The sequence below is a fragment of the Mercurialis annua genome, linkage group LG4, assembly GCF_937616625.2.
Source record: "Mercurialis annua linkage group LG4, ddMerAnnu1.2, whole genome shotgun sequence".
NCBI lineage: Eukaryota > Viridiplantae > Streptophyta > Magnoliopsida > Malpighiales > Euphorbiaceae > Mercurialis > Mercurialis annua.
In genome coordinates, this window is record NC_065573.1 from 39,253,854 (window position 1) to 39,267,355 (window position 13,502).

At 33.1% G+C, this 13,502-nt stretch overlaps 3 protein-coding genes across 5 annotated transcripts; all 3 read right to left on the minus strand.

The window, feature by feature from the left end:
• Positions 1-191: 191 nt before the first annotated feature.
• Positions 192-1,500, minus strand: LOC126677411 (kiwellin-1-like). The gene has a single exon (XM_050372004.2). The coding sequence runs from the start codon at positions 1,250-1,252 to the stop codon at positions 683-685; it is 570 nt and encodes a 189-aa protein (XP_050227961.1). The 5' UTR covers positions 1,253-1,500; the 3' UTR covers positions 192-682.
• Positions 1,501-2,608: 1,108 nt separating this feature from the next.
• Positions 2,609-7,926, minus strand: LOC126677401 (AT-hook motif nuclear-localized protein 5). The gene is made up of 5 exons (XM_050371989.2): positions 6,712-7,926; positions 6,078-6,145; positions 5,466-5,597; positions 3,786-3,944; positions 2,609-3,220 (listed from the first exon to the last, which is right to left on the minus strand). The coding sequence occupies exons 1-5, from the start codon at positions 7,145-7,147 to the stop codon at positions 2,984-2,986; spliced, it is 1,032 nt and encodes a 343-aa protein (XP_050227946.1). The 5' UTR covers positions 7,148-7,926; the 3' UTR covers positions 2,609-2,983.
• Positions 7,927-10,140: 2,214 nt separating this feature from the next.
• LOC126677412 (uncharacterized) lies at positions 10,141-13,064 on the minus strand. 3 transcript variants are annotated; one of them, XM_050372007.2, is made up of 8 exons: positions 12,912-13,064; positions 12,598-12,749; positions 12,437-12,500; positions 11,216-11,284; positions 11,033-11,128; positions 10,711-10,800; positions 10,465-10,531; positions 10,141-10,311 (listed from the first exon to the last, which is right to left on the minus strand). In XM_050372007.2, the coding sequence occupies exons 2-7, from the start codon at positions 12,747-12,749 to the stop codon at positions 10,484-10,486; spliced, it is 519 nt and encodes a 172-aa protein (XP_050227964.1). In that variant the 5' UTR covers positions 12,912-13,064; the 3' UTR covers positions 10,141-10,311; positions 10,465-10,483. The 3 variants fall into 3 exon arrangements, with proteins under 3 accessions (XP_050227964.1, XP_050227962.1, XP_050227963.1); XM_050372005.2 differs by having other exon boundaries at positions 10,141-10,367; positions 12,912-13,063; XM_050372006.2 differs by having other exon boundaries at positions 10,141-10,390; positions 12,912-13,063.
• Between the last annotated feature and the right edge of the window lie 438 nt (positions 13,065-13,502).

Consider the following 13,502-nt stretch of genomic DNA (forward strand, 5'->3'; position numbering starts at 1 on the left):
GGAAAATGCTTCTTAAACTCTCAAACTCATAAGAAATGCTGTTTTGCTGTTTTCTGTTTCAGCATTTTTCATTTTAATGTTTTTGTTGTCGTGCAACATAATATCTATATGTTTGTTTGAGTTTGAAGTTTTCTGATCAAATATGCTTAGTGATCTAAGAATTGGACACACACTGTTGTTTTATTGTGCTTTAAACTTTGATGGAATCAATCTTTTTGGCAGCATCTCTTCAATATCAGTAAACAAGTATTGAAGAGTCCAAATTACAGTATTATTGCATTGCCATGAAGTAGACTTATTGACACTGGACAAGCCAAACGACACAAAAGAGCAAACACAGGAACTCGAGCATCGAGTTAAAGTTTTCTGCGGTTACTAAACTATAAGCATTTTACAGTTACCATCATTTCATTTTTTCTATAGTTTAGTAACTGATATTTCATTTTTATATCAACAGAAGGGTACTATAACAATTCATGTCAAAAGATGTTTTTGTGGCAACGTACGGTTGGACAACTGCCTAAATTTTTGTTGCCTCGTAAGTAATATTTAATTTGAATTGTTATAATAACCTCCGATTGATGTAAAAGTAGAAATCCAGTTACGAAAACATAGAAATGAAATCATGATAACGGTTCTGTAGAACGTCTATAATTCAGTTACTGCAAACAATTTTAACCCCTCAAGCATCAGTCCAGGTAATATCCATCCATCCCCATCTATCGTCACTTTCCTTAACTCCCAAAGCTTTCCAAACTGCTTTAGATGCATCCACAATGTTATTGTCACACGGCGGCTGAAAATCATGCTTGCGGTCGCATCCTACGGTAGAGTCACATTCATCCACCACTTTCGCTTTAGTCTTCCTTCCATTTCCATGTATAACTATATGACGATGACACCTCTTCTTCCTATTGAACCAACCGGTCGATAATGCCACCACCGGCGTGTCATCATTGTGAAACTTGCCATCACATGCTGACGCTCCGCCTCCATCGCCGCCCTCCTGAAAGCTGTTTATGGTTAAAGTAGCCTTTGTAGTCTTAGTCACCCGCGGTGAACATTTATAGATAGCGTATAATTTGCCGCTCTCGCAGCAATCAGAGTCATTACCATGGTTACATTCATTTTTTGGGGGTTTCTTTCCCTTCAAAAACCCACTTGGCTTGCATTTTTGTGCTTCAACTAGTATTGTAGCTGAAGCAACAACAACAAACAAGAGTAGGAGATGAATAATGGTAAATTTCTTCATATTTTTTTGGAGATTTTGGTAATGGTTAGTGTGTGGAGAGTGGACTTATTTATAGTAAGATGGGGCGGGAACTACAAGAAATATGCCTTATGGAGTGATCATTGTGAGATTTTATTGGGCAGTATCAATGTTATGCTTACAAGGATTTATTGTCATCATGCTATTGGTCATAAGATTCACATTTTGACTTATGTACGAGGTAGGAATCCTTGAAAGGTTCACACCAGAGTAATGTTAAAAAAATTAGATCCATACTTTTTGTTTTAATTTTAATTTAATAATAGAAAAGATGTTTATCATTTTTATCAAAGAGAATTACTATAAAGCCTCCGAATATGTTATAATTCATAGTTTAGTCCCACATGTTCGAAATCCTACTCCACTTTTGTTTTCGTCACAGTTTAGTCATTCCATTAGTCAACTGAATTATATTAATAAATTAAAAAATTAAGTTTCTATTTCTTAAACTTATATTTTTAGTATGTCTAAATAAAATCATATTATAATGAAATTTAGTGAGTTAACGACTTCAATTAAATTTTTTAATATTTTTTAATATTTTCAATTTTTTGACAAAATATTGCTTTTAGTTTTTCAATTGTTTTAGTTTTAAAAGCCAGATGAAGTAAGAAAATTTACAAATATTAAAGTAACAATTAAATAAATGCAATTTATTAAGCATTGAATTTCATAAACTTATAACTGTAAATTCATATTTTTGTCAAAAATAAATTTAAGGATTAAATTAAAATTTAAGTTTTTTAGTTAAGTGTTTTGACTTAGTCGACTAATTCAAAAGATGAATGGAAGACTAAACTGTTAATAAAAACAAAAGTGGAAGACTATATTATTTGATTTTCGAACAAAAAGGGATAAGTGTGAAATGACAATTATTAAAGCTTCAGAATAATTTGTTCTTTTTATTAATATTAACAATAAAATTTAATTTTATTAATTATATTCAGATTGAAGGATTGTATTTCAACTATGTCAAGCAAAAAAAATATTATTCAATAGTTAAGTAAAATCAAATTGAATTAATTCAATTGAATAGAGTTGAAATTACTCTCAACAAAAAATAGAGTTGAATTTTTATAAAAGCATGTAATAATGGATAAAATTAAATATTTTATAAACTAATTGCTCTACACGAACAATTTATGGACCAATAAGCTGAATGGGAAGACTTTTGTCCAACAAGAATATATTTATTTCTCACAAACAGCATCAAGATATGGACAAAGGGTAGAAAAAAAAAAGTTCAAACAAAATACTTGCCTTATACCTTGATTTATACGATCAAAGTACCAAAAATACAAAACAAGACAATGCCAATTGATAAAAATAAATCCAAAGTCACCAAAACTAACCGTAGATTTAGCACTTGCTTGTATTAAATTCACCAATACAGTGGGAGATTGACACTATTCATGTTATAAGAAAATGTACTCCTACTATATTGTTGCTGACATGGTGGAAATAAGAAAAATCAAGGTCCAAAGAATGATAATATTTTGTTCCTAAACGACGATGCATCTGCTTTGTCCTCCGGTACAGACTACAAGAAATATCTTTCATTAAACTAGAAATGACGATTCTTACAAACTACGTTAGTACAAACACATCGGAGCTGATCGGCCACTACTAGAGAGATTCCAAACTATCTTAGAATGGTAGATATACAACAAAAACACATATATACAAGAATTTGCAATGTGTTTGTTGCACCAGTCATCCTCGCATCAAGTCTATATCGCTGTGCGGATTTCTCATGTCAACTGACCGCGAAATCGGCCAAGCATGCATCGGAGAGGGACTAAAATTCTGCGGATCATTTTGAGGGATAGTTGGTTTTGGGGTAACTTCTTTCTCCCCGGAAAGGGTAGCAGATTCCTTGCTAGCTTTGGGACGGCCAATGGATTTATCCTTAGTTTTAGAAGCACCGTGTACAAAACTACATGCCACCACCTACATAAACCAAGATTCATCATATAGTAATGAGTAGAAACTATTTGTCATTTCAATATCATCCACAATTGCCTAAAAGAAAAAAACAATTCCCAGGCATAAGTTGAGACTTTAAGATTCTATATATTCAAACCGGACCATTTTTTTTTCCAAAATAGAACTATACTGAATTATAAGAATTTAAAATTTTACCGAACCAAACTAGTGACGTCAAGTGATTCTTCAGTTCGTTCAGCCTTTTAAATCAGTTTGTACCAAAAGTTAATTGAACTTTTTTTAACTTCTAAAACAAAATATTTTATGATGTTAAGCTGAACCTATCTGAATTTGTTAGTTTGATTCGGTTATTCAGTTTGACTCGGTCTAATTTGATTTTTGTACACTCCCGCTTGCATGTCATACAGCCATTCAGTCACTGGTTTGATGAAACTCGAGGTCTTGATTGCTGCTAAACTAATTGAACATGACTAGTTTTATAAAAGGATAACTGTTCCAAATGTTCTGAGGGGCTATTTATTTAATGCTTTCCTTACAATCAGATAAGTTCACGCAATCAAAATAATACCTGAACCGGGCCAGCAGCAATAAGCATTTCAATTGCTCCTCCAACAACATGACCATCTGGACTAGAAAGAGAAGCACTAACGCCGCCACTTCGATCCTTAGGGCCACCATCTTCAGAAACCAAGTAGGAACCAGACAAGCATAGTATCTCAAAACGCCCCTGTACAAGATAAATGTACAAAATAAGTTTATTCTAAACCACTCAACGATAATTATCATATTATAAGAAATAACTAAGATAAAGGATGAATGAAAATTCCAGTGGTTGAAGCAGTTATGCAAGTTAAAAGCAGAGAGTAAAGTCAAATTGGGATTTCATATATATGTTTTTTTGGTGAAGAATAGTCTATTATAATGAAGAATGTAGAAGAGAACATAAGACTAAGTGAAAGCTCCATATGGGAAAGGAGGAGAGATATGCTGCTGATAGGGGCGAGCATTCGTTTCAAACAGAAAAGAACCAAATTTTGATTTTTCTTCTCTTAAAACTTACCGACTGAAATACTGAAAGTGAAACCATTAATCATAAAACTCGCAAAGCATATATTCAGAAAACTCAGAGGCCAAAGATCAGCAGGGCATGATTCACCTTCAACTATTGCTCTCACCATATACAGCAAATACAAATTCAAAGAAACACACAACTTCATGTACACTTGCAAAAGTCCATCTCCAAGAAAGCATGACAAAGAAGTATCTTCAAAATAATCACTCACTATCATGTACTGGCAACATAAATCTCAATTCTGAAGCTGACAACCAGCAATGATATGAATTTCAACCTTATGCAGAAAATCAAATTCACTATTAAAAGCCGACACCATTACTACTCTATAGGTGATCATTTATATCACCACAAAATCCTCAAAGGTATTTGCTGGCTGAAAACAGGCAAACCAGTTACATGAACTTGTCTTCAACATTACCACATGTAAATGTGCACCATCACAGCGCTACTGTTAGATTCAGAATTTTTTTTTAGCCAAATCGATAACCTCATTTCTACGAGACATTACAATTATTGTTCACAACACACTTTCTCAATAGAAGGACTACGCAGCAAGATATGAACTCCATTACTAGACCCAAAAAGTAAGCCTGATAATAGACAAATATACGCTATGCCATATGCATTTTGTACTTCTAGGATCTCAAAAAATATCATGACATCTATAGTAGGAGTCCAAGCTGTGAAGTACGTTGCAGACTACGAACCAAAATTCAGCCTAAACTCCAGTTCTAGATGAAGCTAATGGTCAACCACGTTCTATAATCAAGCTCTAAATCTTAACAAGCACTCTACGTACGCCTAAACTTCAAGTATATAATTTAATATCTTACAATTAAATTTCAATTCATTTTAATACATAACTGCAACCAATTAATTGATACTGTCCTTTAAGAATTGATCTCATTTCAGTCGTTAATCAATTCTCAGTGCAGTCAATTGAGCCATAACAACATTAGTTGGAGAAGACTCTAACACCTCCAATATTGAGCAGCCAAGGAGATATCTACAGAATATACATCACAAGCTTAAAGCAAACATTCTCATGAAAAAAAGGTGCGAATCAGGTGTAATCCAATTAGTAAAGAAGTTTATGTTGAAACAGGGATGATAAGCAAATGATATGCAATACTTTAACGCGGAAATGCAAAGAAAGCTGTGTGATTTTTAAACCTCAAATGTGAGTGAGGACCCTGAAGATGCTGGCTGACGTAGTGTAACTGAAGAAATTGTACCAGTTCCAGACAAGATGCAAAGTGCTCTTGGCCTTTGTTGGGCAAAAGACAGTATTTTTGCAACAATATCCTGCAAATAGCCAACAAAAAGGATCAAAATCAATAGCTAAGGAAAACTGATCCTAGCATATACTTGGAGTTTTATGTCCAAGTGTCTCATTTAGGTATGCATGCACTCTAGTGTCTCATAGATAAATGGAATTTCTTATTGAAACATTACACTCGTAGGTCTACATGAAGCAGCAATTGTTTACATAACAGGAAGACAAACATATGAAAGAGTTTAGGAGGCTATAACATCATGAAAAATGAACACATATAAAATCTAATCCCATAGCATTACTATGTAAACTTTCAAATTGAAAAAGAAGTAACCTCATTAAATCAATTTTAACAATGTTTATAAAACTACAAACCTCAAAAACAAAGGCCTTCAATATGATTTTGAAAGAGAAACTTTTATGTTGATATTGTAAATACCGCAGCCAATAATAATCACAAACCATATGGACAATCAAATCATGGAATGCCTTTAGAAGATAAAGCATACCTCTCCAACTTCAATGTGGATCACATGCGGTGAAAAAGCCATTCCAGCAGAATTTTTCATCCAGTCACCTAGTAAAACCAATTGAGCACTTCAATAAATCTTAATTCATAAACCTCGTGTATATTCAATAAAAGCAAGTGACGTAAACTTAACCGGTTATTTGACACTTAAAGGTTCTTATAGTTATAGAAACCACAGCAGAATGAAAATTAAATTTCTCCGATACCTACATTAGTATAAAAAAAACAGCATGAAAATTAAAATTCTCTGATTCCTACATTAGGATAAAAAAATTAAGCAGCTTCCCATCCCTCTCCATTATCTCCCTCTGTATCCGCACACATCTGCACAGTTTATTAAAAACATATAGATTGCTCCATGTGACAAATTTTAAAATCGACGTCAATACTTCAATGAAACAAGTGACGGAACTTCTGTCTTAACTTCCATCGTGGATCAAATATTAAAACATATAAGAGATGGACATGGATAATCCTCTAGTGTTGAAACAGTGAAATGACTTACAAAATCATTCCAGAGCATAGAAAATGCAACTTAGACAGTAACTTGTGACAGTAAAAAGTGTGAACACTATATCAGTTTACATTTAACATATGCCTAATAAAAAACTCACCAAGAAGTGCCAACTGCTGCTTCCTCCCAGATCCAGGCGGCCTACCCCTTGCCCGTTTAGGACTCGACGGATCCTGCTCCGATGAAGGCTTCGATTTTACTGGCAAGGGAGATAGTCCCAGAGAAACTTGCCCGTCTGGGGCATATTTCCGGGGTCTCCCTCGCTTCTTCTTCACAGGTTCACTCACCTGCACTCCAGGTGGCACAGCTATATTCATGCCATGACCAAAATTCATATCCGGTGCCTCTATCGGATATGATGGCCCAGATAAATCTGGTCTAGCATTGGGGTGAGCTAGTACATTTGGGTTTGGCAAGGATCTGAACCCTGGTGGGGGATGAAATCCACCACCACCGCCGCCAGCAACCGCATTTCCTCTATGAAAGTAATAAGTTGCTGACCCACCAGCTAATGCCATTGCTTCTCTTCCATCCATGCATTTACTAAGAGAAGTGCAAGATAAATATAGCACAAGTTCAAGTTTTTTTTTCCTTGATTCTCTAAAGCTTACCTCTTTGTAAGCTAAAACACTAACTACTATCAGAGAATTTAAAGGAAGGATAGCGCCAAAGAAAACAGGGTTTTTCAAGGGTTTTTCTCTAACTAAGACAAATGCTGAAAAGGAAAACAAAAAATTCAAATATTTACTTTGAAAATACTGAAAAGGAACAAGAAAATGAAAACCCCATGAACCCTAATCATCAAAAATTTCACAAGAAAAATATAATAATAAAAGGGTTTTGCAGGGGTTTTTCTAAATGGAAACAGAATCTAGACAACCCAAGTAGAGATTCAACAAAACCCCATAAACATGGAAAGAAAAAAGAAGTTAAACAGCAAAAAGATTCCAACTTTACCAACTACATAAGTTCACAAGAGCTCAAATGTAAAGGGAAGTTATACCAACTTAAACAACCTAAAACTATGTTATCACAAACACACACAAAAACCCTAGATTGTTAATCTAGGGTTTAGAAGAGGAAAACTGAAGGAGGGGGGTGTGGTAGAGAAAAGGGAAGGCATAGAAAAGACAAGAAAAAGAATTGAAAAAGAAGTTGGGTTGGGTTGGGTTGGGTTGTGGAGCTTTTGAAATAAAGTTTGAATTCAAAGTAAAGTAGATGGGCAGAAGTAGTGTACGTGTTGCAAGTATTTTGACTCAATAGTTGGGACTATGTGTGACACTCTCATGTCTGCTACTGTCCTACCAAACCAAACTAACTACACTCCATTAAAACCCTAACACCACCAAAATTTTCCTCATCAGATTTCTCCATGTCTTAGGGCACCCAACCCCATGAACCGAACCATCCGGTTCAACCGATTTGATCGGAATCGAAAGTCGGTCCAATTTAATTTTGGCCTAAAGATTTAACATATTAAATTAATAGATAATAATAGTAATTCCGATTTTTGAAATCTATGAACATTCTTATTGGCGATTGACTGGTCAAATCTTTTAATATGTGTTTTCGAATTCATTCGAGATGCTTCGTTAAATTTCATAGAGAAATTCAATTTAATAAAAAATTATTTGGTTCAACTGTTACTAGTAGCTAATAAATAATGTTTATTTGTTAAAATCTACTTAGTTGTTGTTGTTGTTGACGATAACATGTTAAATGACCTTAAAATATAATTTTTTTTAAATATTTTTATTTATATTAAAAAATATATATTATTTAAGAAACAAAATAAATTAAGTTTTTGGTAAGAAACAATTATAATTTAAAAATGTTTAATATAAAAATTGATATTTTTTTGTTTAATTTAAAAATTAATTACTATAAATAAATTAATTATTTAAATAAGATATAAATTATCTTTTACACTATAAAAATATGTATTTTAGTATAATTAATAAAAAATTCAAAATGAATTATTTCGTATAAGCACTTGTTTGACGTTCAAAAAATTAATAACTATTGTTACATACAACTTCACCGAACACATAAGTTGAACTTTTAAAAAATCAAAAATTACGCTGAAAATTTTAAACACATACTAAATTTGCATGTTAATCATTTTATTTTTCACTTATGGAGAGAGTAGCTCAAAGGACTTAACTGAAACTATTTTGCATCCAAATATCAAAATAATAAGATCTTATTAGAATCAGAAAAAAAAATTAACTTGTTAAATCATAAAAACCGTTCAATTTTAAATCTATTTACCAACTTTTCATTTTATATACTAGTTAAACTTTATATATGTACTTAAAGTGTAAATATAAAAAATTATTTTAAATAAAATATAGTATTATAATTTTAATTATATAACAATATTTATTTTTTATTTGATTAATAGCTGAATCGTAAACCGATAGCCACATCGACTCAGCCAATTGTATGTTTTCTTTTTCTTTCCTTTGCAGGTTTCTTTGGTTTCTAGCTGCTCTCTATCCCTTTGCAAGTTGGGTGTGATCTGAATCATATATTGCTTTAGTTTTTGAACTTTTACCACTTCTATGTAAACTCAGAGCACAGAGAAGCCAACAAAACAATGTTCTAAATAGAGAAACGCAATCAACCGTTTGCTTGAAATTAAGAAGGTGACAATTGAGTACTTAAGAGCCTGCTTAGCTGATAATTAAGGTTAACTGAGGCTCAATTTTTGTGATTTGGGTACTCATTAGATGGATATTCATAGGGTCTTATATAGATTTTGTAACGCACTATAGAATTTAAATTGCCCTATTGATCCTCAAATCAACAACTCTTGCATAAGAAACAAAAAAAAAATCTTTTATGGAAATGGTTGGTGTAATAAAAGTCGAACGCCCGTTGTTAAGAGCCATTATCCCGACTGAGTCGAATAGGACCAATTAAGACGATAAAACTCTTCTATAAAGTTTTAAAGGTTAATTACATATAAAATTATCACATTTACACGAATTTTCAAAAATAACACGACCTTTAAAACGTGTCAATTCAGGTCATCACCTTTCATTTATTTTCAAAAACAACATGGTCACGTTTTTAGATAAAATTTTGCTGATTTGGACACCCAATAAAAGTGCCACGTGTCATGCCACATCAGCAAAAATACCATTAAATAGGTGACCGTGTTGTTTTTGAAAAGAAATGAAAGGTGATGCCCTGAATTGCCACGTTTTAAAGGTCGTGTTATTTTTGCAATTTCGTGTAAAGGTAGTGATTTTATATGTAATTAACCCAAATTTTAAAACTGACTCGAGACTCGAACGAGAGACCTCTAATAAAGAGGAAATAAGCCCTTCCCACTCAATTCCAACACCCGCTCGTTCAAAATCAAATTTTCAAATATGAAAAGTTCCAATTAAATATCATAAACTAAAACACAAAAGACAAATATCATAACATGGCAAGAGAAATTTCCTGCAAAAATAATTATGTTCTAGTGGGTTAGTTGGTTGATACCTACTCATTTCTCCAGGTCTTTTCAGTTCAAATATGATCGACAAAAACATCAAGCAAAACATGACACAAGATAGTAGATACAGCGTTAAATTCACATTACAAGGTCATAGATTTTAAATTGCCATTGAGCATTGAATGCAAGGAAAAACCTAACATGTGCCCCACCAGTTCATCACCATCTCTTTATGTTTGATAGATCAGCCACCTTCCTTGCCAAAAATCAAACCCCATATGAGACGAACATATAATAATCCCCCCGAGCTAGTTGGTTCGAAGGCAGCAAACTGTCAATAATTGACATATAAAAGGACTTCACAATTGTGTTTCAGCTTTATTAGTAGGATAACTAGACACTTACAGTCGTTCCAAAATCGATATTAAGGTGCCTCTGGTATCAGCTTCCTGCTAACATAATCCAGGTACCCCTGCCAAATTGATTCATAGACAACGTGTAAGTACGGAATAAACAACCGTAGAAAATCAAATGTGGTTAAAAAAGTTTAATGAACTCGTCATGTTTTTACAACGCCAACCCACTCTAAAATACTGTTGTGACATAATAGGCCAATCAGAATTGCTAATGGATCGACTACGAGAAACATACCTGAAGTATCCCAACGGCAGCAAACTTGTCCATTATGGTTTTAGCTTCAACTAGATGCAAATCCAAAGGCTTTAGCAGTAATTCTACATTCTGCAACCAACAAAAGCAATGAAATTCTATGTTATTGATAGAAACGGAGCGGATAACACAATGTTTCCAAGTAAGAAATTTATTGTGTAATTAGATGGCCAATCTAGTCAATTTCCAAATATACTTGAGTTAGTAGCATGGTTGAAATTCTAACAGCTAAGCTCATGTCAAAAATACTACGATGAACCGACATTGTTTCTCTTATATGTTTCAATCCGCAATAAGCAACCACCTTTGATGTGAAGCACTCATCCCAGTACGTGTATTTTACACCTTCAAGTTTCCCTGTTTTACAGAGGTCATCGATCAAAAGCTTCACTTGTACAGCCTAATAAAAGAAGAACTGATACAGTGAGCACGCAAAATGAGAAAGATTATATTAATGACTAATGAGGTTGAATAGATGACAGCATACATTAGGAACGCTTTGTAATCTGTTGAAAGGATAGCCAACAATAAATCCTGTCACAGAAAGTTCAGAGATCTGGAAATGAAAAGGTAAAAGATTACAGATTAGTCAAATTTAATAAATATACACCACATGCTCTAACTTGAACTTTTCAAACAGAACCGGTGTCGAAATGTTTACACATAATAATTTTTCAAAACGAACACCCTTGAGTATATTTTAATAGCCTTTCCCATGACCATGTATGATAAAAGTTTGAGAACATGTAACCATCAGCAAGACCAAAGGCTGAAGCTAGATCGAAGTGCTACCATGCAGATGCTTTACTGAATTAAACTGTTGCCATAAATATAAACTTTACCTACAGTTTGACAGCACTAGTCTTGATTATGCAAATGGTTCATTACTTCTTCGACAAGCAAAAACAGGTGACACTTACCATGGAGGGGATGCCTAGGGCAGACAGCAAAAAGACAGTGACAAATCCCTCTAGAGGGCAGAATGGGCCATCCCATAATCTATTGCTTTGAAAACCAGACAAAGAGTCAAAAAGAGCAGCCAGACATGACAACTTGAAGACTTACAGATTTCCTCTATTTAGTCCATACTTCAAATGATATATACTCTTAAGTAATAATTCCAATGCCAATATGCCACCAACTCCTCTCCTCCAAAACCTACCAAATCAACAAAGGGGCTAATTCCTTTTACAAAGGCCTTCCTAAACAATATGAGGATAGGGAGAAAATGGGCGCTTGTTAATGCAACTTATGTTTCACGGAAACGGACACAGAAATTGAAAAGGTGAAATGATTTTTTTCTAAATATAAGAAACAAAACACATGGGAAACGTATAAATAATAATAAAATAGATATATATTTTAAAATATTAAAAATTATAAAATTTTATATATCGAATTATTTATTTAAAAAAAACATATTTTCATGCAAATAAACTATTATACATTAAAATTAATAAAATGAGCTATTTGAATACAATCAAAATTTAAGTTCATAATAAGTCCTAAAATTTATAAAATTTAAGTCCTACATTTTTGGTATGGGTTCATGAGAGTTTCGAAAATGAAAAATATTTCCGAACCGGGGAATCACAGCTTCCTCAAGGCTTCATGCATCATAGACTATGCACCAATGCTAATGCTCATTAGTCATTTTCATTATCTAAAGGAAAACAAAAAGTACAGACAAACAAAATTACAAACTCACCAGACGATGAAAATCAGCAGCCATCAAATCGATGTTGGACGTTGATTTCTTCCTTACTAAAACACTGCAAATGAAATATTAAATAAAAATCAACAAGCAAAACAAATATTAGGGCTAACATTTTCAGAAACACTCTTTATTATGATGTGAAACATATATACCTTAGAGGAGCTGCAATTTTATTAAGAGGGTCTGAGATTGCTAAACCAACATACTTGTCACCAACATCTAACCCAAGTAACCGACCCTTATGCTTTACTGAATTCGTCTTCATTAGGTCACTGAACAAGGCTAGGGGCTTAACGTACTTCATCTGTCAGCAACAACAAAAGAAATAAACGTAAAATTGGTTTTAAAAAAAAGGGAAAACAATTCTTTGCGGCATATTCACAAACATGTGGTGACCAGAAGGTTTTGAGGTTTAATCTGACTAATAGTGATGGAAACTTATAGGTGCGCTGATCAACAATCAAACCTTGTGTTAGCTGTTCAGTTCACGAGTCGAGCATGGCCGGTACAGTGCTCAGTTGGAAATGGTGGACATCAAAGGAAAGTGAAACGAGCTGTCGTCTTAACCTCTTTTCACTTCGTTTTAACCAATCTTATGTTGATTTTTCTTTGAAAGTTATTTAAAGAAGATTTTAAAAGAAAACGAGAAATTTCATACAGAAATCTTTTAAGAATAAAAATGAAACGTCCCAAAATGAAATATGAAACAATGAAAAAAGTAGTTTATTTTTTATTGTAGACTATTTATATTATTAAAATTTAATAGTAGTATATAATAAATTAATTGATTGAAATTCGTAATTTTACAATAAAAAATATTTAATACTACATAAGTATGAAGTGTCTTTTAATATTTATACTTTTATGGAACTCAAACTCAAGTAGTTCAGATGTCTTTTGAAACTTAAACTTAAAAAACTTAAACTCAGTCGGACTCGAACTATATATGTACTCGAAGTTAAGCTCAGCATAACTCAAACTCGACTTGTTTACTCCTACTTTCAGTCTTTAAATTGATCTGTCTTCCAAAATAACGGAAGCCGTTTTATCCATAACA